The sequence below is a fragment of the Salvelinus alpinus genome, chromosome 32 (assembly GCF_045679555.1).
Source record: "Salvelinus alpinus chromosome 32, SLU_Salpinus.1, whole genome shotgun sequence".
In the NCBI taxonomy this organism is placed as follows: Eukaryota; Metazoa; Chordata; class Actinopteri; order Salmoniformes; family Salmonidae; genus Salvelinus; species Salvelinus alpinus.
In genome coordinates, this window is record NC_092117.1 from 24,295,273 (window position 1) to 24,319,913 (window position 24,641).

The following is a 24,641-nucleotide window of genomic DNA, read 5'->3' on the forward strand; positions in this document are numbered from 1 at the left end:
ATTTTTAGATGATGTTGCTATCATTAGATAATTTACAGTTTCCCATAGACTATAAGGCTATATATAAAATGATAGAATATTAGGGCCACAGAGGGGAAAAAAACACAAGTCATAATATTGTAACCAGTTGTTTTAAAGGAGGACAGTTGTTAAAATGACAGATGTGGGGCATTTCGTGAAATTGTACTTCAGTATGGTTTCATAAACAAAGACATGCTGATGTGCCAGAATATTAAGTATCACATTGTCATAAGTATCAAAACTGTAAAAACAATATGTAGCTTTTCTGCAGAAAGAACCAGCCTCATAAATTTATGACTTTATCCTTTTTCTTCAGTGTGGCCCTAGTACTCTGTCATATAAACAAATACACATTCCATATGAATATAAAAACACAATGTGTAACATTATGTTCCTTTATTGAATAAGGACAAAACAAAGCAGGTAAACCATCAGCTCCTTTCGAAACTGAAGTCACAGTGACTCTACAAGATGGAAAGCACAGAATCCAAGCATATTATACAAAATGATACATACACATTCAAAGGTCTGTATATAACACACCCTGCATGTCTGCACACTAAAATAAATGCAGGACAAATCCATACACATCAACTGAACAGACAAATGAATGGATGCAGTAGCCTCCCTGCAGCCTTGTATTACACACAGTATACCGCACAAACATCATAAGAGGCCAAATTCGTCAAAAAACGAACCCAAAAAAACCCAAATTCCTCTGCCACCGCAGGACATATTTAACCAAAATTTAAAGCACACATACTAACTAAAATAATTCAACACATATTGGTCCCTCAGCAGCCGACCACTGTCGTCATCAGGGAAGATTGCCGGATTGTCCCAGTCCATGGCTGGTGGCACTCTGGGGGCCCTCTCCTTCCTCAGGCAGGCCACATTGTGGAGGACAGCACAAGCCACAGTAATATCACATGCCCTAACAGGGCTGACCCTTAATTTGTGAAGGCAGTGAAAGCGTGCCTTCAGGAGGCCAAAGGTCATTTCAACTCTGGCCCTGGTCCTGGCATGGGCATGGTTGTAGGCCTGCTGTGCTTCCTGGGGGTCTGTGAAAGGTGTCAGGAGAAAAGGCTGGCAGCCATACCCCCTGTCTCCCAGCAACACACCAGAGAATTCACCTGTCAACACAAAATCTCATCATTACTACCTCATAAACACAGTGATATTCTTGACACAGCCATGATGGTTATAAATAGGGGTTGTGTGGCTTACCTTGTGATAGGCACTGATAGATTTCAGAGGCCCGAAAGATTCTGGAGTCATGGACTGAGCCAGGCCATTTTGCCACAACATTGCTGATCACACAGTCAGAATTGCAGACCATCTGAAATCATAAGATGAGGAATATTACACCAATCAATGCACATCACTGGCAATGCAGAGTGTTCGTCAATGGACAATATCAAAAAGTTATGTTCACCTGAACATTAATGCTGTGAAAGGATTTCCTATTCACAAAATCGGCCTCATGGGCACCTGAGGGGGCTTTTATCCTTATGTGTGTGCAGTCCACTGCACCAATGACATTGGGGAAACCTGTCACACAAAGTAATGAGTATCCTACTATGTGTTAACAGTTGTCCTGTAATTTGTAGATCCTCTTACCTGCAATCCTATAGAACTCCTCTTTGATGTCACAGTCTTCTGTGGCCAGGGAAGGAGATGAAGACATCTGCTAATGCTTTGATAGCCAGACACACACTCCTTATTGTGCGGCAAATTGTGGCCTTGTTCAGCTGTTCTGCATCCCCCACTGAGTACAGGAAGGCTCCACTAGCAAAAAAGCGCAAGGCCACACAAACCATTTGCTCCACACTCAGTGCATGGCTCCGTGCAGTGCGGTGCTTAATCCTGGGACCCAGTAGTCTGCATAGATACCTGATGCCATCTGCAGAAAACCTGTATCTTTCATATAGATGGTCATCAGGGAAGGCCAGTGGGTCCAACCGGTCCCTGAAGACCCTTTCTCGCCTGAAGGCTCTCCTCAGCACAAGTGCTTCTTCATCCACCACATCTCGCACGAATGGGCATGCCATTGTCAGAGCAGAAAGGAACACACAATTTTGGGCCTTCATATAGGCTAGTGGCCACACCTGGTGCTGGGGGGGGTGGGCAAAAGAGGGCGATGCCTTATAACGATGACTTGGTTGTACTGATTGCTGGGAAAATAAAAAAAACCTTAGAAAGATGCCACCGTCCTGTGTGCTCACAATAAGAGCTCATATGTCATGGCTCACTTGACTTTACGAGAATATACCTAATTTTTATTTTGAGCTGTGTCATCTTCTTGGAGCTGGGGGAGGAAAGAAAAATAATGATTAATACATTTGTGTTACAGTTAGCATACAGTGTACATTGAAGGCATATCTCACCTCCCTCTCAAGTTTTTTTATTTCAAGGTCCAGTTTCCTAATTGTCCTCTTTTTTATTTCGGACTCCAGTGCAAGATTTTCCATCTTTTTCTTCTTGTACTGAATGTCTATGTCTGCCAGTTCTATTTGGCGCCGGAGGTGGTTGCCATACAACTTTCTGATAGCTTGTGAGCTCTGTGAACACAATACAATTAGCGCAGCTGGAATTTGGCAGGATGTGGTGTCCTTTTATTAATACGCACTATGTTGCCAGGCTGGTTTTCCCACTGTATAGCATCTGGGTCCTGTAAAAGAAATTAGATTTTTTGATTTCACCTCACCATTGTAGAGTAAATAGTACTTTCACAGTCTTAACATGATACCTCATGCCTTCTGGAATCCAGAGAGATGGTCTCCTCCTCATCATCGTCTCCATCATGTGCTGTTGCTGCTGCACTGGGGCCTTCACCCTATCACATTTAATCGGATTCATATTGAAGCTAGTAGACAAGACATGCCAGGCCTACAGTATGCCTTTGATGGAGTACTCACTGGATCAGCATCGTCTGGTGCTTGTGCTGGTGGCTCTAACAGGAACACAGTGCTGCCAGACACTGCAAGGCAATAGGTAAACCAAAGTCAGACAGTCCAAATTGATTCAATATGAATGTGGTTGTATCCCATGTAGAGATGGAAGGACATACCTTGAATGAAGCGGGTGGCATCTTGGGAGGAACCTATGCTCGTCTCTTTCCCTCCAGGGATCCCCTCTAAGACGGGCCTGCCTTTATTTAGCTCCAAGGCCATGTCCTCTGCTGGGGTAAGGTCAGCCTTTGGTGACCCACCACCCGTGCCTTGTCTGTGGGTATTCTTTTTCACTGCTAAAACAGTACAGACAATGTGTGAGCAGGCACCTTCTGGGTACAATATATGCTTGTGCTTTGTTAAATATTAGTCAGGGACCATACCATTCTGCAGAATGTTCTTGTATTTGATTTTGACCTGCTGCCATGTCCGTTTTGGCCCGTTCATGTTTAATCTACACACACACACACACACACACACACACATTTAATGGAGTCACACTGCAAAAAATTACTTGGTATTTTTGTCTTGTTTTCAGTAAAAATATCAAAAAATTTATCATAGCTTTATACAGTGTGATGGAGTTACTTTACACAATTTCACTCATATCTGCAGTGCATTTCAATTAAAAATTTAACCGTTTCATAATTACAGTACAACTGCATTTTTGGAGATGTGAATTAAATATTTGAATTGTAATTGTGATGTTTCAGCGGAGCGGTGAGTGTGTAATTGTGCACTGCTTACGCATTCAGGCGGTCTGCAATACTTTGCCACGCTTTTTCTCTTTGCTTTATCACTGTGGCGGTGTTGCCTTTCTTCTTAATTATATCTTTTACCTCCTCGTATGCCTCCATGAGGATTTGTGCTTCCGACGGGGAAAAGTACGCGGCTCTAGTTGCCATGGTAAATCAGTTAATCTGTGATCTGTGGCGGGGTCTATTTGAGTGAGCCGTGAGCGCGCACCTATCCAGGATTGGTTTCACCTGGCTTAATGAATCCGTGTCTGCTCATCCTGGCTTGGTCTTTGTGCAACCAATTAAGCCTGGACGCACATGTTTTGGCTTCATTGAGCTCAGCTGAGTCATTTATCCCGGATGTCTTAATTCTACTTTTGTGCAACAGGCCCCAGATTACCTTATTGTTGACACTGACAACACCTGATCACCTTATTGTTGACACTGACAGCACCTGATCACCTTATTGTTGACATTGACAGCACCTGCCTACCTTATTGTTGACACTGACAGCACCTGATCACCTTATTGTTGACACTGACAGCACCTGATTACCGTATTGTTGACACTGACAGCACCTGATCACCTTATTGTTGACACTGACAGCATCTGATCACCTTATTGTTGACACTGACAGCACCTGATCACCTTATTGTTGACACTGACAGCATCTGAACACCTTATTGTTGATACTGACAGCACCTGATCACCTTATTGTTGATACTGACAGCACCTGATCACCTTATTGTTGACACCGACAGCATCTGATCACCTTATTGTAGACACTGACAGCATCTGAACACCTTATTGTTGATACTGACAGCACCTGATCACCTTATTGTTGATACTGACAGCATCTGATCACCTTATTGTAGACACCGACAGCACCTGATCACCTTATTGTTGATACTGACAGCACCTGATCACCTTATTGTTGACACCGACAGCATCTGATCACCTTATTGTAGACACTGACAGCATCTGAACACCTTATTGTTGATACTGACAGCACCTGATCACCTTATTGTTGATACTGACAGCATCTGATCACCTTATTGTAGACACCGACAGCACCTGATCACCTTATTGTAGACACTGACAGCACCTGATCACCTTATTGTTGACACTGACAGCACCTGAACACCTTATTGTTAGTGTTGTATTGTTCGCCCATTTATACAATACAATGACAACTGATAGAATGAAACCGATAGGATGTAACTGTGTATAATTACATGTAATTACCAAACAGATTAGTGTGTAACTCTTTGCTACCTTGGCAGATACTGGTCACGTATAGACGGGATGCTTCGGGAGGCCTTGATCCTGAGGAACATCGAAGTGCGTCTGTTAGTAAGCTGCTGGGAGCAGACGCATCCCCTGACCTTTAACTTTGTGTGGTCCCTGAAGACCCTGTGCATGGAGCTGGCCAACTGTTCGATGGAGGCTGTGAGTGTGGACACCACATGCCTACATCCTCATTACAAACTGATGTTATATAGAATCATCATAGCTACAGTGAGCTACAAAAGTATTGGGACAATTATACATTTAGTTTTTTTTGGCTCTGTACTCCACCACTTTGGATTTGAATGATACAATGACTGGGGTTAAAGTGCAGACTGTCAGCTTTAATTAGAAGGCATTTTCATCCATATCGGGTGAACCGTTTAGAAATTACAGCACTTTTTGTACATAGTCCCCCCAAATTCACTTATGTGTATTAAAGTAGTCAAAAGTTTAGTATTTGGTACCATATTCCTAACTTGCAATGATTACATAAAGCTTGTGACTCTACAAACTTGTTGGAGGCATTTGCTGTTTGTTTTGGTTGTGTTAAAGATTATTTTGTGCCCAATAGAAATGAATGGTAAGTAATCTATTGTATCATTTTGGAGTCAATTTAATTGTAAATAAGAATATAATATGTTTCTAAACAAGTGGAGCATCTTTGGTTTTAGAAGTGGGAGGGACAAAAAAAGTGTTAAACAAATCAAAATATATTTTATATTTGAGATTCTTTAAAGTAGCCACCCTTTGCCTTGATGACAGATTTGCACACTCTTGGCATTCTCTCAACCAGCTTCATGAGGTAGTACCCTGGAAGGCATTTCAATTAACAGGTGTGCCTTGTTAAAAGTTAATTTGTGGAAGGTAGGGGTGGTATACAGAAGATAGCCCTATTTGGTAAAAGACCAAGTCCATATTGTTATTTTATTGCTACTCTTTAATTATTTGATACTTTTAATTTTTTTTCTCTTTTTTTTCTTCTCTTAAATGCATTGTTAGTTAAGAGCTTGTAAGGAAGCATTTCACTGTAAGGTCTACTACACCTGTTGTATTCGGCGCATGTGAGAAATAAAATGTGATTTGATATTATGGTAAGAACAGCTCAAATAAGCAAAGAGAAATGATAGTCCATCATTACTTTAAGACATGAATGTCAGTCAGGGCGGAAAATGTCAAGAACTTTGAAAGTTTCTTCAAGTGCAGTCGCAAAAACCATCAAGCACTATGATGAAACTGGCTCTCATGAGGACCGCCACAAGAAAGGAAGACCCAGATTTACCTCTGCTGCAGAGGATAAGTTCATTAGAGTTACCAGCCTCAGAAATTGCAGCCCAAATAAATGCTTCAGAGTTCAAGTAACAGACACAACTCAACATCAACTGTTCAGAGGAGACTGTGTGAATCAGGCCATCATTGCTGCAAAGAAACCACTCGTAAAGGACACCAATAAGAAGAAGAGACTTGCTTGGGTCAAGAAACACGAGCAATGGACATTAGACCGGTGGGAATCTGTCCTTTGGTCTGATGAGTCCAACCGCCGTGTCTTTGTAAGACGCAGAGTAGGTGAACGGATGATCTCTGCATGTGTGGTTCCCACCGTGAAGCATGGAGGTGGTGGTGTGGGGGTGCTTTGCTAGTGACACTGATTTATTTAGAATTCAAGGCACACTTAACCAGCATGGCTAACAGCCAGCCTTCTGCACCGATACGCCATCCCATCATGATTCCACTTAGTGGGACTATCATTTGGCTTTAAAAAGGACAATGACCCAACACACCTCCAGGCTGTGTAAGGGCTATTTGACCAAGAAGGAGAGTGATGGGGTGCTGCATCAGATGACCTGGCCTCCACAATCACCTGACCTCAACCCAATTGAGATGGTTTGGGATGAGTTGGACTGCAGAGGGAAGGAAAAGCAGCCAACAAGTGCTCAGCATATGTGGGAAGTCCTTCAAGACTGTTGGAAAAGCATTCCAGGTGAAGCTGGTTGAGAGAATGCCAAGAGTGTTTAAAGCTGTCATCAAGGTCAAAGGGTGACTACTTTGAAGAATCTAAGATATATTTTGATTTGTTTAACACTTTTTTGGTTACTACATGATTCCATATGTGTTATTTCATAGTGTTTGTCTTCACTATTATTCTACAATGTAGAAAATAGTCAAAAGAAAAGAAAAACCCTTGAATGAGTAGGTGTGTCCAAACTTTTGACTGGTACTGTATTTTTTTATCCTGTCGGTCGGATAAACACTCCAAACAGCCTACCCGACTGCTCAGAGGCGTCCGCATGGTCCTAAAGCACACCGTTGCCTGATTAGATTCAGAGGGGTTGGGTTAAATGCGGAAGACACATTTCAGTTGAAGGCATTCAGTTGTACAACTGACTAAGTATCCCCTTTCATTTTCTTTGTATCACATTTCAATGATAAAACTAGGTGGCACAAAAATACAATTTCAGAATGTGGGGGGGACATGTCCCCAGTGAAAGTTGCGCCCCTGTTCTAAAAATGTCTACATTAATATGGATGCTACCATGAATACCGATAGTTCTGAATTGATCATGAATAATTATAAGTGAGAAAGTTAGTCACACAAATATCATACCACCATGACATGCTAACCTCTCACCATTACGATAAAAATGTTTGGGGGGTATGATATTTGTGCGTCTAACTTTCTCACTCATCATTATTCAGGACTATCTGTAATCATGGTAGCATCCACATTAATGTAGAAGTGTTCAAAAACATGTTCTATTCTTATTTTTATTTTTTATTTTTATTTTACCGTTATTTTACCAGGTAAGTTGACTGAGAACACGTTCTCATTTGCAGCAACGACCTGGGGAATAGTTACAGGGGAGAGGAGGGGGATGAATGAGCCAATTGAGCCAATACAATAAAAGTGACTCCAAAAAAACACTACATTATTTAACATTCCTTTCTATCGGCCACAAAATAATCAAAACGTGCTGTAGTACAGAGCCAAAACAAAAAATATGTCACTATCCCAATACTTTTGCAGTACACTGTATATAGTCATCTCTACTGTACGTCATGTAAAATGTATTAATCTCTACTGTACCTGCAAACCTACTGAAAGTCATGTAAAATGTATTCATCTCTACTGTACCTGTAAACCTACTGTACGTTATGTAAAATGTATTAATCTCCACTGTACCTGCAAACCTACTGTACATGTACAATTTATTCATTAATCACTACTGCTAAGCCAGTCCTTGTGTGTTTTGTGCAGAAGTTCTTCAGCCCCAGGGAGCAGAGAGATGGCACGCTACAGGGAATCAACCATAACAGATTCATGGTGACAGACAGTGCTGTGTACATAGGTGAGTTCACTTGCATTCATTTCAGATGAGTAGTAACTAAATGGTTTATTTAAAAATATATATATATATATATATTGGTCTAGCTACTGGTTGGTGGATTGATTAGTTTGCTTGTGAGGTGGGTTGACTATTTGGCTAGTACCTTTGAATCTATATTTCTGATTAACGATTTTGACGGGTGTCTGTTGTCCCACAGGCAACTTTGACTGGGTGGGGAATGAGTTTACGTTCAACGCTGGAGCAGGCATGGTGATCAATCAGGCGGAGGGGGTGAAGGAGAAGAACTCAACGTTGGTGGAACAGGTGAGGGCTACGTTCGAACGGGACTGGTATTCACGCCACACCAAGAGCCTGCAGGCTAACAAGATCCCAGTCTGCAACAAGCACCAGCTCAACCAACTGGCACATCTCAAAATCGCTCAACCAACAGAGAGCAATGGGAGTAAGGAGAGTCCCAATGGCTCCCTGTGAATCCGAAGACGTGGTGCGTTACAAGACTGGTTTATGCAGGCTTTAAGAGAAAAATAACAGTTTAATGCTGAAATCGTACACTGTAGACATAATATAGGACTTGGAGGGCATTTGTTCATCTATTGAACCTTCTGCATATTTCATCCTGACTGTTTCTTACAGAAGACATTCGTGGGAAGGGAACTGATCAAATAAATGGATTTTCTATTGACTGCTGAACCTCAGTAAATATAGTTCATCGTTAAATCCATTTTGCCAATAATGACATCATTCATCACAACCCTTTTAAAACCCTCCCTGGCCAAAGCAGGTTGGAGCTGCATGGACAGTAGTGTGGAGATATCCTATACAAATCTATACTCCAAAAGGTGTTTACCTGGTGTGTCTTCAATATTAATTTACAAAGTGCAGCATACCTCCAACCTCGACCAAATGAGCGGGGGCCATCTGTCTGTTGGACCACAGCTGATCAAATGAAAGGAATGGGGAAAATAGGAATGGGGAAAATAGGAATGGGGAAAATAGGAATGGGGAAAATAGGAATGGGGAAAATAGGAATGGGGAAAATAGGAATGGGGAAAATAGGAATGGGGAAAATAGGAATGGGGAAAATAGGAATGGGGAAAATAGGAATGGCAGAAACATGTCTTGACCTCATCTGACTCCTAAGATAAAGATATCTATTTGATGTTTATTGTTGCAGAGTAAAGACAATTATGCCCCATTGGCATCCATCTATTTTGGTATCATGTCGAAAATTCTGTTTTGGTCTAAACCAGAATGTAAACTGTCCGGGGTTGATCTCAGAATCTTGACTCAATTTCCAGCATCCAATTTTAAGTAAAAGTTGCATAGTCTTCTATTCTGTATATTTTCTTTGTTGGAAACACTCAATAGGGTAGAACTAGATATTTAACTTGTGATAGAGCTTTAGGGCTGTTATGTTTTTAACATGATCAAATCATTTATATATTATTAATATTTTTTTTAAATGTACCTTTCTGTACTCAAAAGGTGAGCGTCTTGCTTCCTGGAAAGTGTTGAAACCACCATGTCCCTGGACAGTACTTAGTTTGTAATGGATATGCTATCATACCCCGGTCTTATGCATAGGTTAAAACGAAAACCAACTGCAGAGGTCTGCAATAGCATACTAACATTGGAAGGAGCTGCCCTTTAAGGTCTAAGACAGGGATGGGCAACTGGCGGCCCCCCTTTTGTAGGCCCACGGATCAATTTTCAAAGCCTTAAAACAAAAAATCTGTCAGGGTCTCAACTTACTGTTGAGTTAGAATAGTAGAATAAACAAGGTGACATTTTGAAATGTGGTTGTGCATCAGCAGTTTCTTTCGTTATGTCAGTCACTGACAGTCACTCAATTAGCCCCATGTCAGCAAAAACAACTGTGATTGTAAGTTAGCTGGCCGCAAGACTAACTAAACTTTTAGTAATCATGGTTGAATTACCGATTTGGGGGGCCTCCATTAATGTTGTTAGTCACATCATATTAAAAACTGCAAACCTTTCTCTCCACCCCATGACAAAATTTGTAAAATTGCATAAAATTAGTTCTAAAATTGAGAAATCTTCTCCGCCTCATGGCAAATATGTATAGAATTGCAGGAAATTAACTCTGAAACGTATAACTTCCACTTAATGGCCCCCAAAAGACTAGGGCTCTGATTGCATGTGTGAGTATGGATGTGGGTTACACAGACCCGTGAGCCACTGCGGCCCCCTATGATGAGTTCAGCTTTGTTGTGGCCCCCACCCCCATCAAAGTTGCCCATCCCTGGCCTAAGGTATTTGTTAGGTAAAATTACAAGACAATGATTTTACCTAATGGAATATTGGTCATAGATTCCCAAGGTCTTTGTGAATAATTAGGTTTATTAGGTATAACTGGAAAAGGGTGTTGAACCAGTGGGACAACTGTAGCTTTCTTTAAAAACAGATGTTGACTTATAGAACAGATATTATAAAAAACAATTGGATGCGATTTCAGTCAGTAAGATCAATAGCATGACTTTTTAAAGACTGCTAAACACCATTTCCAGTTCCCCCAAGGACATGTTTTGAAATGAGACCTTATGCATTGGACTTAACACCGGCAGAGAAAGTAACCACAGCAACTCTTTACACCACCCGCATGATAAACTTTGCGCCTGAACATCAAAGATGATCAACTACAGGAGTAGTAGTTGAACACCTTGATCAACACCTTTTTATGAACATGTCACTCCAATGACTAAATACTGTATGTAATAGGCCTATCTGTGGTGTTTGATTGGCATTACACTTCTATTAATTCAGTTTCATCTGTCTTTTCATTGTCTTTTTACAGTAATATAATGGGAGAATACTTTCTCCATGTTTACAGGTGGTTCTCTTCACACATTATTTTATAACTGGGGTTCTGTTATATCATATTTTGATACAAGAAAAATATTAATAGTAAATTGAAAAAATAACAATGCACGTACTTCCTGAAAATTTTAATACGTTTGTCAGCGTTAACCAGTACATAAATGTAGCATTAACACATCTATGATGTACACTGCTCTTATGGCAGACAATGTTCTTAATCTGACAGTAAATATCTGTACAACAACTTACTGCCGAAATAAAGGAAACATCATCAGAGTGTCTTAATAGGGCGTTGGGCCACCACGAGCCGCCAGAACAGCGTCAATGAGCCTTGGCATCGATTCGACATGTCTGCAAGTATTGGAGGGATGCAACACCATTCTTCCACGAGAAATTCCATAATTAGTTTTTTTGTTGATGGTGGTGGAAAACGCTGTCTCAGGCGCCGCTCCAGAATCTCCCATAAGTGTCCAATTGGGTTGAGATCTGATGACTGACACACACACACACACACACACACACACCCTTTAAACCCCCTATGCTCCTTTGAGACCCCTCTTTCAAAGGCACAGATATCTCTTCTAGCCATGGTAGCCAAAGTAACGGGCAACTGGGCATTTGTATACATGACCTTAAGCATGATGGGATGTTTTAATTGCTTAATAAACCATGAACCACAACTGTGTGGAAGCACCTGCTTTCAATATATATACTTTGCATCCCTCATTTACACAAGTGTTTCCTTTATTTTGGCAGTTACTTGTATGTCCTCATGCCATAAAGAGGTAGTCAAAGGCATCGGACTGCTGTTGGTGCAACAGTCCAGAGTAGGCTACTTTATATATTGTTTTACGAGTGCATCAATAGTGACTGTCAATGATCTGTTTAGGAATGCACTTTGTCACTGTACAAGAAACATGTTTTCTTCTTCAATTGCTGGCAAACCTTCAGTCACTGTATTGCTCTTGATGTAGCAATTCTGCGATTAACATTTCCTAAGCTATACATCGAACCCATTCATAACAGATCAGAGCAAACCAAATTTGGGGTGTGTCCCAGATACAACCTACAGTATAAACTGTCCCTGATTCACTGTTGCCACCTAGAGTTAGTTTAAGGAAAGACTATTTCTCTCACCTGCAAACAGGCACAAAAGATGTCTGAATACAAAGTAAAGATGAATGAATAGTCTTGGTCCTCATCATCACTTGCGCATTAGACAGACAGCCTACATTTTATTAGAATAGTCTCCTGTGTAGTTTAAAAAAATGTTAGATTAGATTTGTACATCCACAGTAGGCAAACATGTCATACGCTACTACTGAATGGTAAATTAATTCATTTAAAAGGTATGATTGTAATATTGTAATAATAGCTTGGAGGATACCACTGTGGTCAAGGTGATTTACAGTTCATTTAAAAGCACATTGCATAATGTGCTTTTAATAATGGCGAGAACGGAGCAAATGAAATGGCATTAAACCATGTGTTTGATGTATTTGATACCATTCCACTAATTCCGCTCCAGTCATTACCACGAGCCCGTCCTCCCCAATTAAGGTGCCACCAACCTCCTGTGTTGAAGACATTGATTGGGCTGGTTCGACATTGCAGCCGACAGTGCAGGCGACTGCCGACTGACTGTTCTACAAATCACCTTGCATCGTAAATAACGGCTCATTATTTGTTGATCAGTCAGTCACAATTGACCCATAATACATTACGGTTTTGATCCTCTCGAACATGACCATTCATTTCGATAATATTACAGTACAATGACTGCCCTCTGGAGGACAATGTCCCACCAGTTAATTATATACTGAATAAAAATATAAAATGCAACATGTAATTTTACTGAGTTACAGTTCATATATAGATAATCATCTGTTGGTCACAGATACCTTAAAAAAAGATGATAGGATCAGAAAACCAGTCAGTATCTGGTGTGTTGTGCTGCATAAGCCAAATGGTGGTCACATCTCCTTCGCATAGAGTTGATCAGGCTGTTGATTGTGGCATGTGGAAAGTTGTCCCACCCCTCTAATGGCTGTGAGAAGTTCCTGGATATTGTCGGAAACTGGAACACGCTGTCGTACACGTCGATCCAGAGCATCCCAAACATGCTCAATGGGTGACATGTCTGGCGAGTATTCAGTCCATGGAAGAACTGGGACATTTTCAGCTTCCAGGAATTGTGTACAGATTCTTGTGACATGGGGCAGTGCATTATCATGCTGAAATATGAGGTAATGGCGGCAGATAAATGGCACGACAATGGGCCTCAGGATCTCGTCACGGTATCTCTGTGCATTCAAATTGCCATCGATAAATGCAATTGTGTTCGTTGTCCATAGCTTATGCCTGCTCATACCATAACCCCACCGCCACCATGGGGCACTCTGTTCACAACGTTGACATCAGAAAACCGCTCACCAACATGATGCCATACACGTGGTCTCCGGTTTTGAGGCATATTGGACGTACTGCCAAATTCTATAAAATGACATGAGGACGGCTTATGGTAGAGAAATTAACATTCAATTCTCTGGCAACAGCTCTGGTGAACATTCCTGAAGTCAGCATCCCAACTGCACGTTCCCTCAACTTGACACATTTGTGGCAGTGTTGTGTGATAAAACTGCACATTTTAGAGTGGCCTTTTATTGTCCTCAGCACAAGGTGCACCTATAATGATCATTATGTTTAATCAGCTTCTTGATATGCCACACCTGTCAGGTGGATGGATTATCTTGACAAATGAGAAATACTCACTTACAGGGATGCAAACAAATTTATGCACAAAATTTGAGAAATAATATTTTTGTGCGTATGGAAAACTTCAGCTCATGAAACATGGGACCAACACTTTATATGTTGCATTTATATTTTTGTTCAGTGTACATTACACCATCTGTTTCCAAATGTACAAATAAGCAGAGTAAGTTATGCCTTACAAATATGTTCTTAGGCATAATACAACATACTTTTTTTGCTTAATTTTGGCATGCCCACTGTTGCATGCCCTGCCTTTATGAACTGTAGGACTAAAGTACAATAGACAGCCTTATTTTAACAATATATATTTCAAAATACAAAATGAGTGTATATTTATTGTATAACCTTGATGCCTATATCGAATTGATACATTTAATGTTTACTCTTAATAATAAAAAATCTGATATGTATGTATTGTGGTTTTATTCAGAGGCTACTGTACACGTCAAGTCCAGTCCAAACCCCGGTAACTATCCAAATTCAGGTAGGTCTACGCGCTTTAGTGACTATCCATTTCAGATTACGTGTGATTTAAACTGTGGTGGTTTAACCTGTGAACTAATTAATCCTATCTCAAGATCTATTCAGGCATAGAGGGGTATCTTCAACTAGCACACGGAAATTTCGCCCTACACAACAGCGCCAATAGACGGGCATTGTAGCCTAAATCACTATTCAGGTAATGTAGGTAGTTTACTGAGAAATATCAGGGATTGTTAGTATTGTGCATTCAAAGGATCACAAAGAATAAAACACTTACTAGGTTACCACACTGACACACACCTGATGGGCTGTTCAATTTGTAGAACGCTAAACACTGATGTAATCGGTTACCATAGGGACCGATTAGGTGTCAACCCATTCGACCACTTCGAAATTCATGAGTGCGCATTTTCAGATTTTCTGCAGCTACGGAGAGGGATACTAACAATAAATGGACTAGCTTGTTAGCTAGATCTCAACAAATGTATGCATACTTACACTTCAGTTGTGCATTTTGTTAAATTTCAAGACCAGCCTTCCTCGCCTGAAGAGCACTGCAGTGTGTTTTTAGCCAACATGGCTGAGGACGGCGAGTGGGTTGTGGAGAGCATCGCTGGATATTTGGGAAGTCCTGAATGGGTCATTCCATACACTGACTTCTTGGAAAACAAATGTACAGGTAAGAAAGGCCATTTGTTTTTCTACGTTTTACGATAAAGAAAATTATTATAAACGGTTTTCAGGACCAGGATTACACATGCTGGAATCATCCTTGGCACCCCTGCTCGAGTGTGCTAGCTATCAAGCTGAATAACAGCCAGATAGGAAACGTTAGCTATTCAATTCTAGGTGGCATTAGCTAGCTAAAACTTTTACTGCAGCTAGCTAGCTTCAAGCGCGAAATGTTTTTGTTGGCGAAAGGGAGCAGTGATTTTCCAGCTCAGTTGTTTGGCATGCATCAGTGCTTCACATGTTTGAGCGACATTCATCCAACATGTCTTATTATAGCTTAGTTAATACTTGAAGCAAATAAACTAGCTGGTTAAGTTATCCACTGGGTGAAACAGTATATATCTGTGCGTAGAGACCACTCGAACGCCCAGAAAGTTCCGATTCAAACGCACAATTCACCAGATCTGCATTAGAATGTCAAAATACGTTTGTTGCTCACCAAATATTGAGTTTCGCTGATCAACTATCTGCATTTACTTCCGGTATGTACTTCCAAAAATAAATGTCTAAATAAAAATGTACAAGCAACCGAAAAACATCCAGTGTGATAGGATTGAGCTGTTGTATTCTTCCGACCTGATCGTGGCAGTAATTTGTGATTTTTATTTTGACCTTTTTTGGAAGTACATACCGGGAGTAAATGAAGATATTTGCTCAGCGAAACTCCATATTTGGTGATCAACGAATTTACATTATAACGCTTACAGTGGGGAATCGGAGCTTTCTGGACGTTAGCGCGGTGCACACACTGGTTGAATCAACTTAATTAGTCAACGTGTTGTGAAATGGAATCAACGTGAAAAATTCATTGGATTTGAAAAAAGTCATAAACCAGTACTGTTTTCATCTAATACAATAGCTCAATCCTATCACACTGGATGTTTTTCGGTTGCTTGTACATTTTTATTTAGACATTTTTTGGAAGTACATACCGGAAGTAAATGCAGATAGTTGATCAGCGAAACTCAATATTTGGTGATCAACAAACGTATTTTGACATTCTAAAAAATATACTATTAACATTAATTTTTTTCACCTTTATTTAACCAGGTAGGCTAGTTGAGAACAAGTTCTCATTTACAACTGTGACCTGGCCAAGATAAAGCAAAGCAGTGAGATACAAACAACAACACAGAGTTACACATGGAATAAACAAACATAGTCAATAATACAATAGAAAAAGTCTATATACAGTGTGTGCAAAAGGGGTAGGATAAGGGAGGTATGGCTATTTGAGTGTCAAATAACACTATTTGACGTGTCAAATAAGTTTGTTGACCAAACAGGACCTGAATATGACTCACATAATAATTTAACGCGTTAATACATTTTTACGTAGTTATTATACATTGATTACACTATCACTCGTATTTCATATGTCACAACGATTCATCGATATGTATGCTATGATGCTGCTAAAGTTGTCTCGTGCACCTACAGTGCTGGCCATTAAAAAAGGGCAATGAATTCCATTATCTTGGCTTTAATGGATTTCACGTTAGAGTTGTCTCACTGAAATTTTGTTACTCTTTCAAATGACTGCTTGACTTGTTGACTGCTCAATCCCATTGCAGACATTGTGGGCTAGTTTAGGAAGGCTGTGTTGCACGTATAGCGCAAAATGGCGTCATTACGTCATGTAACTTCATTATATAGGTATGCACATCAGCTTTGACATCGGTTTTGCACATCGGACATTAAACTAGACATCGGCCGATTCCGATGTTTTCCACGATATATCGTGCATCCATAGTTTTTACTCAAGGTAGTAACAACACAGTGTGGTCAAAGACTTAGTAACTTAGTTGTAGTCACGATCTGGTTACTTATAACTACAAACATGGTTACGTTTTAGCCTTTTCACATATTTATTAACTTATTTGCAGATATCTTAAATTACCCACAATGTACTAATTCTCTACGTTCTATGGAGAATCTACTCTGCGTTAGCTACACTACATGGTCAAAAGTATGTGGAGACCTGCTCGTCGAACATCTCATTCCAAAATCATGGGCATTAATATGGAGTTGGTCCCCCCTTTGCTGCTATAACAGACTCCACTATTCTGGGAAAGCTTTCCACTAATTGTTGGAACATTGCTGCGGGGACTTGCTTCCATTCAGCCACAAGTATTAGTGAGGTCGGGCACTAACGTTGGGTGATTAGGCCTGACTCGCAGTCTGCGTTCCAATTCAACCCAAATGTGTTCGATGGAGTTGATCAGGGCTTTGTGCAGGCCAGTCAAGTTCTACCACACCAATCTCGACAAACCATTTCTGTATCGACCTCGCTTTGTGCATGGGGGGCATTGTCATGCTGAAACAGGAAAGGGCCTTCCACAAACTGTTACCACAAAGTTGGAAGCACAGAATCATCTAGAATGTCATTGTATGCTGTAGCTTTAAGATTTCCCTTCACTGGAACTAAGGGGCATAATCGGAACCATGAAAAACAGCCCCAGACCATTTCTCCTCCTCCACCAAACTTTACCCGTGGCACTATGCATTGGGGCAGGTAGCGTTCTCCTGGCATCCGCCAAACCCAGATTTGTCCGTTGGACTGCCAGATGGTGAAGTTTGAGTCATCACTTCAGAGAATGTGTTTCCACTGCTCTAGAGTCCAATGGCAGCGATCTTTACACCAATCCAGCCAACGCTTGGCATTGCGCATGGTGATCTTAGAATTGTTTGTGGCTGCTTGGCCATGTAAACCCATTTCATGAAGCTCCTGACGAACAGTTCTTGTGCAGAAGTAGCTTCCAGAGGCAGTTTGGAACTTGGTAGTGAGTGTTGCAACCGAGGACAGACCATTTTTACGCGTTATGCGCTTCAGCACTCTCCGATCCCGTTCTGTGAGCTTGTGTGGCCTACCACTTTGCGGCTGAGCCATTGTTGTTCCTAGATGTTTCCACTTCACAATAACAGCAATTACAGTTGACCAGGACAGCTCTAGCAGGGCAGAAATTTGACGAACTGACTTGTTGGCATCCTATGACAATGCCACGTTGAAAGTCACTGAGCTCTTCAGTAAGGCCAATGTTTGTCTTTGGAGATCGCATGGCTGTGTGCGTGATTTTATACACCTGTCAGCAACAGGTGTGGCTGAATCCACTAATTTGAAGAGGTGTCCACATACTTTTGTATATATCGTGTAGCTCTGTTGAAATGAACACATCTTGTTTCCAAAGCTAAGCAGGGTACATAAAGGTAGACATCTGTATGGTAGACTCGTTCTCACTGAAGTGTATTACCCCTCATCACCAGCTGTCTACACAATATGTGAAAACCAGCACCTCCCTCGACAGAGATCAATCATCTCAATAACTAAAGCAGATAGCTTGCTACGGCCCACCACATAATGAGGATGTGAAATTTCAGCAACAAAGCGCGTTTTTACTCTGGGCAGAGTGGGTGGACACCCTATTGTTCAGGCAGAAGTCGTTGGACTGTGGCATCACATTTTATTTCAATATACCTCTTTATTTAGGTTGATAGCATGACGTTGAAAAAATGACATTGATTTAAACATTCCATTTTACTATCAACATTGAACAAGGTCAAATAAAATGTCTAATCAAATCTAAAGTTAATTGACGAAAGGATGAAAAATATTGTTTATGTTTCTATGTGGAACTTTCAATGCAAATTCACCGTATACAGTACCAGTCAAAAGTTTGGACAGACCTACTCATTCAAGGGTTTTTCTTTATTTGTACTATTTTCTACATTGTAGAATAATAGTGAAGACATCAGAACTATGAAATAACACATATGGAATCATGTAGTAACCAAAAAAAGTGTTACACAAATATGTATTTAATGAGATTCTTCAAAGTAGCAACCCTTTGCCTTGATGACAGCTTTGCACACTCTTGCCATTCTCTCAACCAGCTTCATGAGCTAGTCACCTGAAATGCATTTCAATTAACAGGTGTGCCTTGTTAAAAGTTAATTTGTGGAATTTCTTTCTTTAATGCATTTGAGCCAGTCAGTTGTGTTGTGACAAGGTAGGGGTGGTATACAGGAGATAGCCCTATTTGGTAAAAGACCAAGTCCACATTGTTTTATTTTATTTTATTTAACCTTTATTTAACTAGGCAAGTCAGTTTAGAACAAATTCTTATTTACAATGACAGCCTACCAAAAGGCAAGAGGCATCCTGCGGGGACAGGGGCCTGGGATTATAAAATAAAATAAAAATGAATACAATATAAATATAAATACAGTGATCCCTCGCCACTTCGCGGTTCACTTATCGCGGATTCGCTATTTCGCGGATTTTCATAATGCATATAATTTTTTTTTTTGGTGCATTGTGCTCTGCATTCTGATTCGCTAAAAACTCACTCCCGCTTCTTGTATCAAAACATGCTACGAATTGTGCTATCATTTTGTCGTCTCGTGCAGTTATGTGTACGTACATAAAACAGCTTGGCAAATTTACATTAAGTTGGCCAAATTATCTTGTAATTTCGAACATCTCCTAAACCCATAATGTCGACGAAACGGCCTGGACCGACAAAAGCACCTGCGGATGGGCCCAAACGGCGGAAGATGCTACCTATCTCAGATAAAGTTAAACTTCTGGACATGCTAAGGGAAGGTAAAAGCTATGCAGCCGTTGCTCGCCATTACGGAATCAATGAATCTTCCGTTCGTTACATAAAGAAGGAGGAAAAAAACATAAGGACGACAGCAGCAGTCAATTTTAATACGAATGCAAAAAGGGTTGTAACTGTCCGCAACAAGACCATGGTACGGATGGAGACGGCATTAGCTCTGTGGATTAATGACTGCAGGAAAAAAAACATAACCCTGGATACAAACGTTATCTGCACAAAAGCGAGAATGCTGTATGAAAACTTTGCTGTCAGTGACGGGGAAGAGGGAGAGGATGCCGGGCCCTCAGCAAGTGCTGCTGACACAGTGGGAGAGGATGCCAGGCCCCCAGCAAGTGCTGCTGACAAAGTGCCAAGCGCATTTAATGCAAGCAAGGGCTGGTTTGAAAAGTTTAAGAAACGCTTTGGACTTAAAAATGTTTGTCTGCACGGTGAGATGGCGTCTGCGGATACCGCTGAGGCAGAAGCCTTCGTGAACAATAAATTCAAGGCGATCATTGAGGAGGGGGGATATAAGCCCGAACAAGTTTTTAACATGGATGAGACTGCCTTATTTTGGAAACGAATGCCCTCCCGCACCTTCATCATGCAGGAAGAAGCCAAAGCCCCAGGATTTAAAGTTCACAAAGACCGTTTGACCCTGGCTATGTGCGGAAATGCCGCAGGTTTCATGATTAAACCGGGGCTGATTTACAGGTCTAAAAATCCCAGGGCGCTGAAAAACAAAAATAAGGATGATTTGCCTGTTTACTGGATGTACAATGCAAAGGCTTGGATGACAAAAGCGCTCAATCTGGATTGGTTCAAAAACTGTTTCATCCCGGAGGTCAAGTGTTATTTGAGAGGAAAGGGACTGAACTTTAAAGTGCTTCTGCTCCTTGACAACGCCGGAGGTCACGGTAATGATTTGGCATATGATGGTGTGCAAATCGAATTTCTGCCGCCAAACACTACATCCCTGATTCAGCCCATGGACCAAGGAGTCATCCGTGCTTTCAAGGCTCTCTATACGCGCAACACCCTGCAACATCTTGTTGACGCTATGGACTCGGATCAAGATTTCTCACTGAAGGACTACTGGCGTGGATACACCATTGCATCGTGTCTCCAAAACATTCAGAGGGCCATTCAGGAAATGAAAACGGAAACTCTGAAGGCCTGCTGGAAAAAACTATGGCCAGAGGCAGTGCAAAACGCAACCGGAGGCTCGCTTGACGAGGTCCACCACTCTGCCGTAGAAACAGCTGTGAATCTGGCTAAACAGATTGGAGGAGACGGCTTTAATGACATGAGTCCGGATGACATAAACGCCCTGATTGATGGAGACGCACAGCCGCTGACCGATGCAGAGCTGGCAGAAATGACAAAGCCACAAAGCGACGATGAAAGAGAAGAGGGAGAAGAGGACACGAGAGATGAGGAGGAAGGACTAACGCTTGGTCGCTTAGCAACCATGGTGCGAATGGCCACTGAACTTAAGCGAGTAGCTGAGGAATGGGACCCTTTGATGAGCCGTTCATTACAGTTCTCCAACGTAATCGATGGTGGCATGTCGGTGTACAAGGATCTTTTTGCAAAGAAGAAAAAAGAGCGACAACAGCTGCCTATCACTATGTTCTTCTCCCGAACAAACACACCTGCACCGCGGGCTTCAGAAGAAGAGAACACTGCAGAGCGCAGTCAGGATGCAGCGGCCCAGTCTGAAGAGCAGTGAAACGGCCTACACGTGAGTCACTGTATTTGTATACATGTAATAGTTGCTAATTGTAAAAAAAAAAAAAAGTTTTCTATTTCGCGGATTTCACTTATCGCGGGTCATTTTCGGAACGTAACCCCCGCGATAAACGAGGGATTACTGTATAGGACAAAAAACACATCACAACAAGAGAGACACAACACTACATAAAGAGAGACCTAAGACAACAACATAACAAGGCAACAACACATGACAACACAGCATGGTAGCAACACAACATGGTGGCAGCACAAAAACATGGTACAAACATTTTAATTTTTTGACCTTTTATTTAGCTAGGCATGTCAGTTAAGAACAAATTCTTATTTTCAATGAAGGCATAGGAACAGTGGGTTAACTGCCTTGATCAGTGGTAGAATGACCGATTTTTGCCTTGTCAGCTCGAGGATTTTATCTTGCTAACTTTCGGTTACTAGTCCAACGCTCTAACCACTAGGCTATCTGCCGCCCCATTATTGGGCAAAGTCAACAGCACAAAGGTCAAGAAGGTAGAGACAACAATACATCATACAAAGCAGCCACAACTGTTAATAAGAGTGTCCATGATTGAGTCTTTGAATGAAGAGATGGAGATAAAACTGTCCAGTTTGAGTGTTTGTTGCAGCTCGTTCCAGTCGCTAGCTGCAGTGAACTGAAAAGAAGAGTGACCCAGGGATGTGTGTGCTTTGGGGACCTTTAACAGAATGTGACTGGCTGAAAGGGTATTGTATGTGGAGGATGAGGGCTGCAGTAGATATCTCAGATAGGGGGGAATGAAGCCTAAGAGGGTTTTATAAATAAGCATCAACCAGTGAGTCTTGCGACAGGTATACAGAGATGACCAGTTTACAGCGGAGTAAAGAGTGCAGTGATGTGTCCTATAAGTAGCATTGGTGGCAAATCTGAAGGCCGAATGGTAAAGTACATCTAGCCACTCGAGAGCACCCTTACCTCCCGATCTCTAAATGATGTCTCTAATCTAGCATGGGCAGGATGGTCATCTGAATCAGGGTTAGTTTGGCAGCTGGGGTGAAAGAGGAGCGATTACGATAGAGGAAACCAAGTCTAGATTTAACTTTAGCCTGCAGCTTTGATATGTGCTGAGAGAAGGACAGTGCACTGTCTAGCCATACTCCCAAGTACTTGTATGTGCCGACTACCTCAAGTTCTAAACCCTCAGAGGTAGTAATAACACCTGTGGGAAGAGGGGCATTCTTCTTACCAAACCACATGACCTTTGATTTGGAGGTGTTCAGAATAAGGTTAAGGGTAGAGAAAGCTTGTTGGACACTAAGAAAGCTTTGTTGTAGAGAATTTAACACAAAATCCGGGGAGGGGCCAGCTGAGTATAAGACTGTATCATCTGCATATAAATGGATGAGAGAGCTTCCTACTGCCTGAGCTATGTTGTTGATGTAAATTGAGAAGAGTGTGGGGCCTAGGATTGAGCCCTGGGGTACTCCCTTGGTGACAGGCAGTGGCTGAGACAGCAGATTTTATACACTGCACTCTTTGAGAGAGGTAGTTAGCAAACTTGGCCAGGTCAATAAAAATAGCAGCACAATATTGCTTAGAATCAAGGGCAAGGGTGACATCATTAAAGACCTTTAAGGTTGCAGTGACACATCCATAACCTGAGCGGAAACCAGATTGCATACCCGAGAGAATACTATAGACATCAAGAGAGCCAGTCAGTTGATTATTGACTAGTTTTTCCAACACTTTTGATAAACAGGGCAAAATAGAAATAGGCCTATAACAGTAGGATCAGCTTGATCTCCTCCTTTAAGTAAAGGACGAACTCTGTGGCTGCCTTCCAAGCAATGGGAACCTCCCCAAAAAGGAGAGACAGGCTTTGCGATGATAGGGGCAGCAACCTTAAAGAAGAAATGGTTTAGACCCTCTGACCCAGATGTTTTTTTGGGGTCAAGTTTAACCTCTCTTGGGTATGTGAGACGTTAGCGTCCCACCTCTTCAACAGCCAGTGAAACTGCTGGGCGCCAAATTCAAATACAGAAATACTCATTATAAAAATTCAGAAAACAAAACATATTTTACATAGGTTTAAAGATTAACTTCTTGTGAATCCAACCACGGTGTCAGATTTTAAAAATGCTTTACGGCGAAAGCATACCTTACGATTATTTGAGAACATAACCCAGAAGACAAATCATTACAAACAGTAACCAGCCAAGTAGAAGAGTTACACAAGTCAGAAATAGAGATAAAATTAATCCCTTACCTTTGATGATCTTCATATGGTTGCACTCAGCAGACATTCATTTACTCAATAAATGTTCCTTTTGTTCGATAAAGTCTCTTTATATCCATAGAAACATGTCAAACGATGTTTATATTCAATCCTCAGGTTGTTTTTAGCCTAAATAATCGATAATATTTCAACCGGACAATAACGTCGTCAATATAAAAGGTAAACAAGAAAGGCACTCTCTCGGTCGTGCGCATGAAAAAGCTCTGTGAAACTTTAGGGTCCACTCATTCAGACTGCTCTTACTTCCTCATTTTTCAGAATACAAGCCTGAAACAATTTCTAAAGACTGGTGACATCTAGTGGAAGGCATATGAACTGCAATTTGAGTCCTAAGTCAATGGATACTGTCATGGCATTGAATACAAAACTACAAAACCCCAAAAAAATCTACTTCCCGAATGGATTTTTCTCAGGTTTTCGCCTGCCAAATCAGTTCTGTTATACTCACAGACACTATTTTAACAGTTTTGGAAACGTTAGAGTGTTTTCTATCCAAATCTACCAGTTATATGCATATCATATCTTCTGGGCCAAAATTCTGAATGCTGCCCCCTACCCTAGAGAAGTTAAGGAGCTCCTTTAGCACCTCGGACTCAGTGACTGGCTGCAGGGAGAAACTTTGTAGCGGGGCAAGTGAAGAAGAGGGAGAAGCATCGGGGATAGTTGCGTTAGAAGGGGTGGAAGATGAGGAAATGTTGGATGGGCAAGGAGGTATGGCTGAGTCAAATAGGAATCCAAACTTAATGAAGTGATTTAAAGAGCTCAGCCATGTGCTTCTTGTCAGTAACAACCACATCATCAACATTAAGGGACATGGGCAGCTGTAAGGAGGAGGGTTTATTCT

General features: G+C 41.3%; 3 protein-coding genes across 8 annotated transcripts in view; 2 read left to right on the top strand and 1 right to left on the bottom strand.

Annotated features, from left to right (window-relative positions):
* LOC139562191 (inactive phospholipase D5-like) overlaps positions 1-14,366 on the top strand; it is a 73,023-nt gene extending 58,657 nt beyond the window's left edge. Inside the window, exons 8-10 of the mRNA XM_071379621.1 lie at positions 4,993-5,158; positions 8,253-8,343; positions 8,540-14,366. Coding sequence (XP_071235722.1) covers positions 4,993-5,158; positions 8,253-8,343; positions 8,540-8,814 — 532 coding nt within the window. The 3' untranslated portion in view covers positions 8,815-14,366. The remainder of the gene's footprint in view (positions 1-4,992; positions 5,159-8,252; positions 8,344-8,539) is intronic.
* On the bottom strand, positions 382-4,973 carry LOC139562193 (putative nuclease HARBI1). 5 transcript variants are annotated; one of them, XM_071379628.1, is made up of 11 exons: positions 3,720-4,973; positions 3,356-3,426; positions 3,092-3,268; positions 2,940-3,001; positions 2,771-2,857; positions 2,651-2,692; positions 2,409-2,582; positions 2,294-2,329; positions 1,642-2,195; positions 1,249-1,360; positions 382-1,154 (listed from the first exon to the last, which is right to left on the bottom strand). In XM_071379628.1, the coding sequence occupies exons 1-8, from the start codon at positions 3,875-3,877 to the stop codon at positions 2,294-2,296; spliced, it is 807 nt and encodes a 268-aa protein (XP_071235729.1). In that variant the 5' UTR covers positions 3,878-4,973; the 3' UTR covers positions 382-1,154; positions 1,249-1,360; positions 1,642-2,195. The 5 variants fall into 5 exon arrangements, with proteins under 5 accessions (XP_071235729.1, XP_071235727.1, XP_071235728.1 ...); XM_071379626.1 differs by having other exon boundaries at positions 2,294-2,582; XM_071379627.1 differs by adding an exon at positions 1,457-1,572 and having other exon boundaries at positions 1,642-2,582.
* A 423-nt stretch (positions 14,367-14,789) lies between the features above and the next one.
* LOC139562192 (cilia- and flagella-associated protein 36-like) overlaps positions 14,790-24,641 on the top strand; it is a 29,211-nt gene continuing 19,359 nt past the window's right edge. The window contains exon 1 of one of the 2 annotated variants that reach the window (XM_071379622.1): positions 14,790-15,118. In XM_071379622.1, the coding sequence (XP_071235723.1) occupies positions 14,926-15,118 (193 nt within the window). In that variant the 5' untranslated portion in view covers positions 14,790-14,925. The remainder of the gene's footprint in view (positions 15,119-24,641) is intronic. The other variant, XM_071379623.1, reaches the window with a different exon arrangement.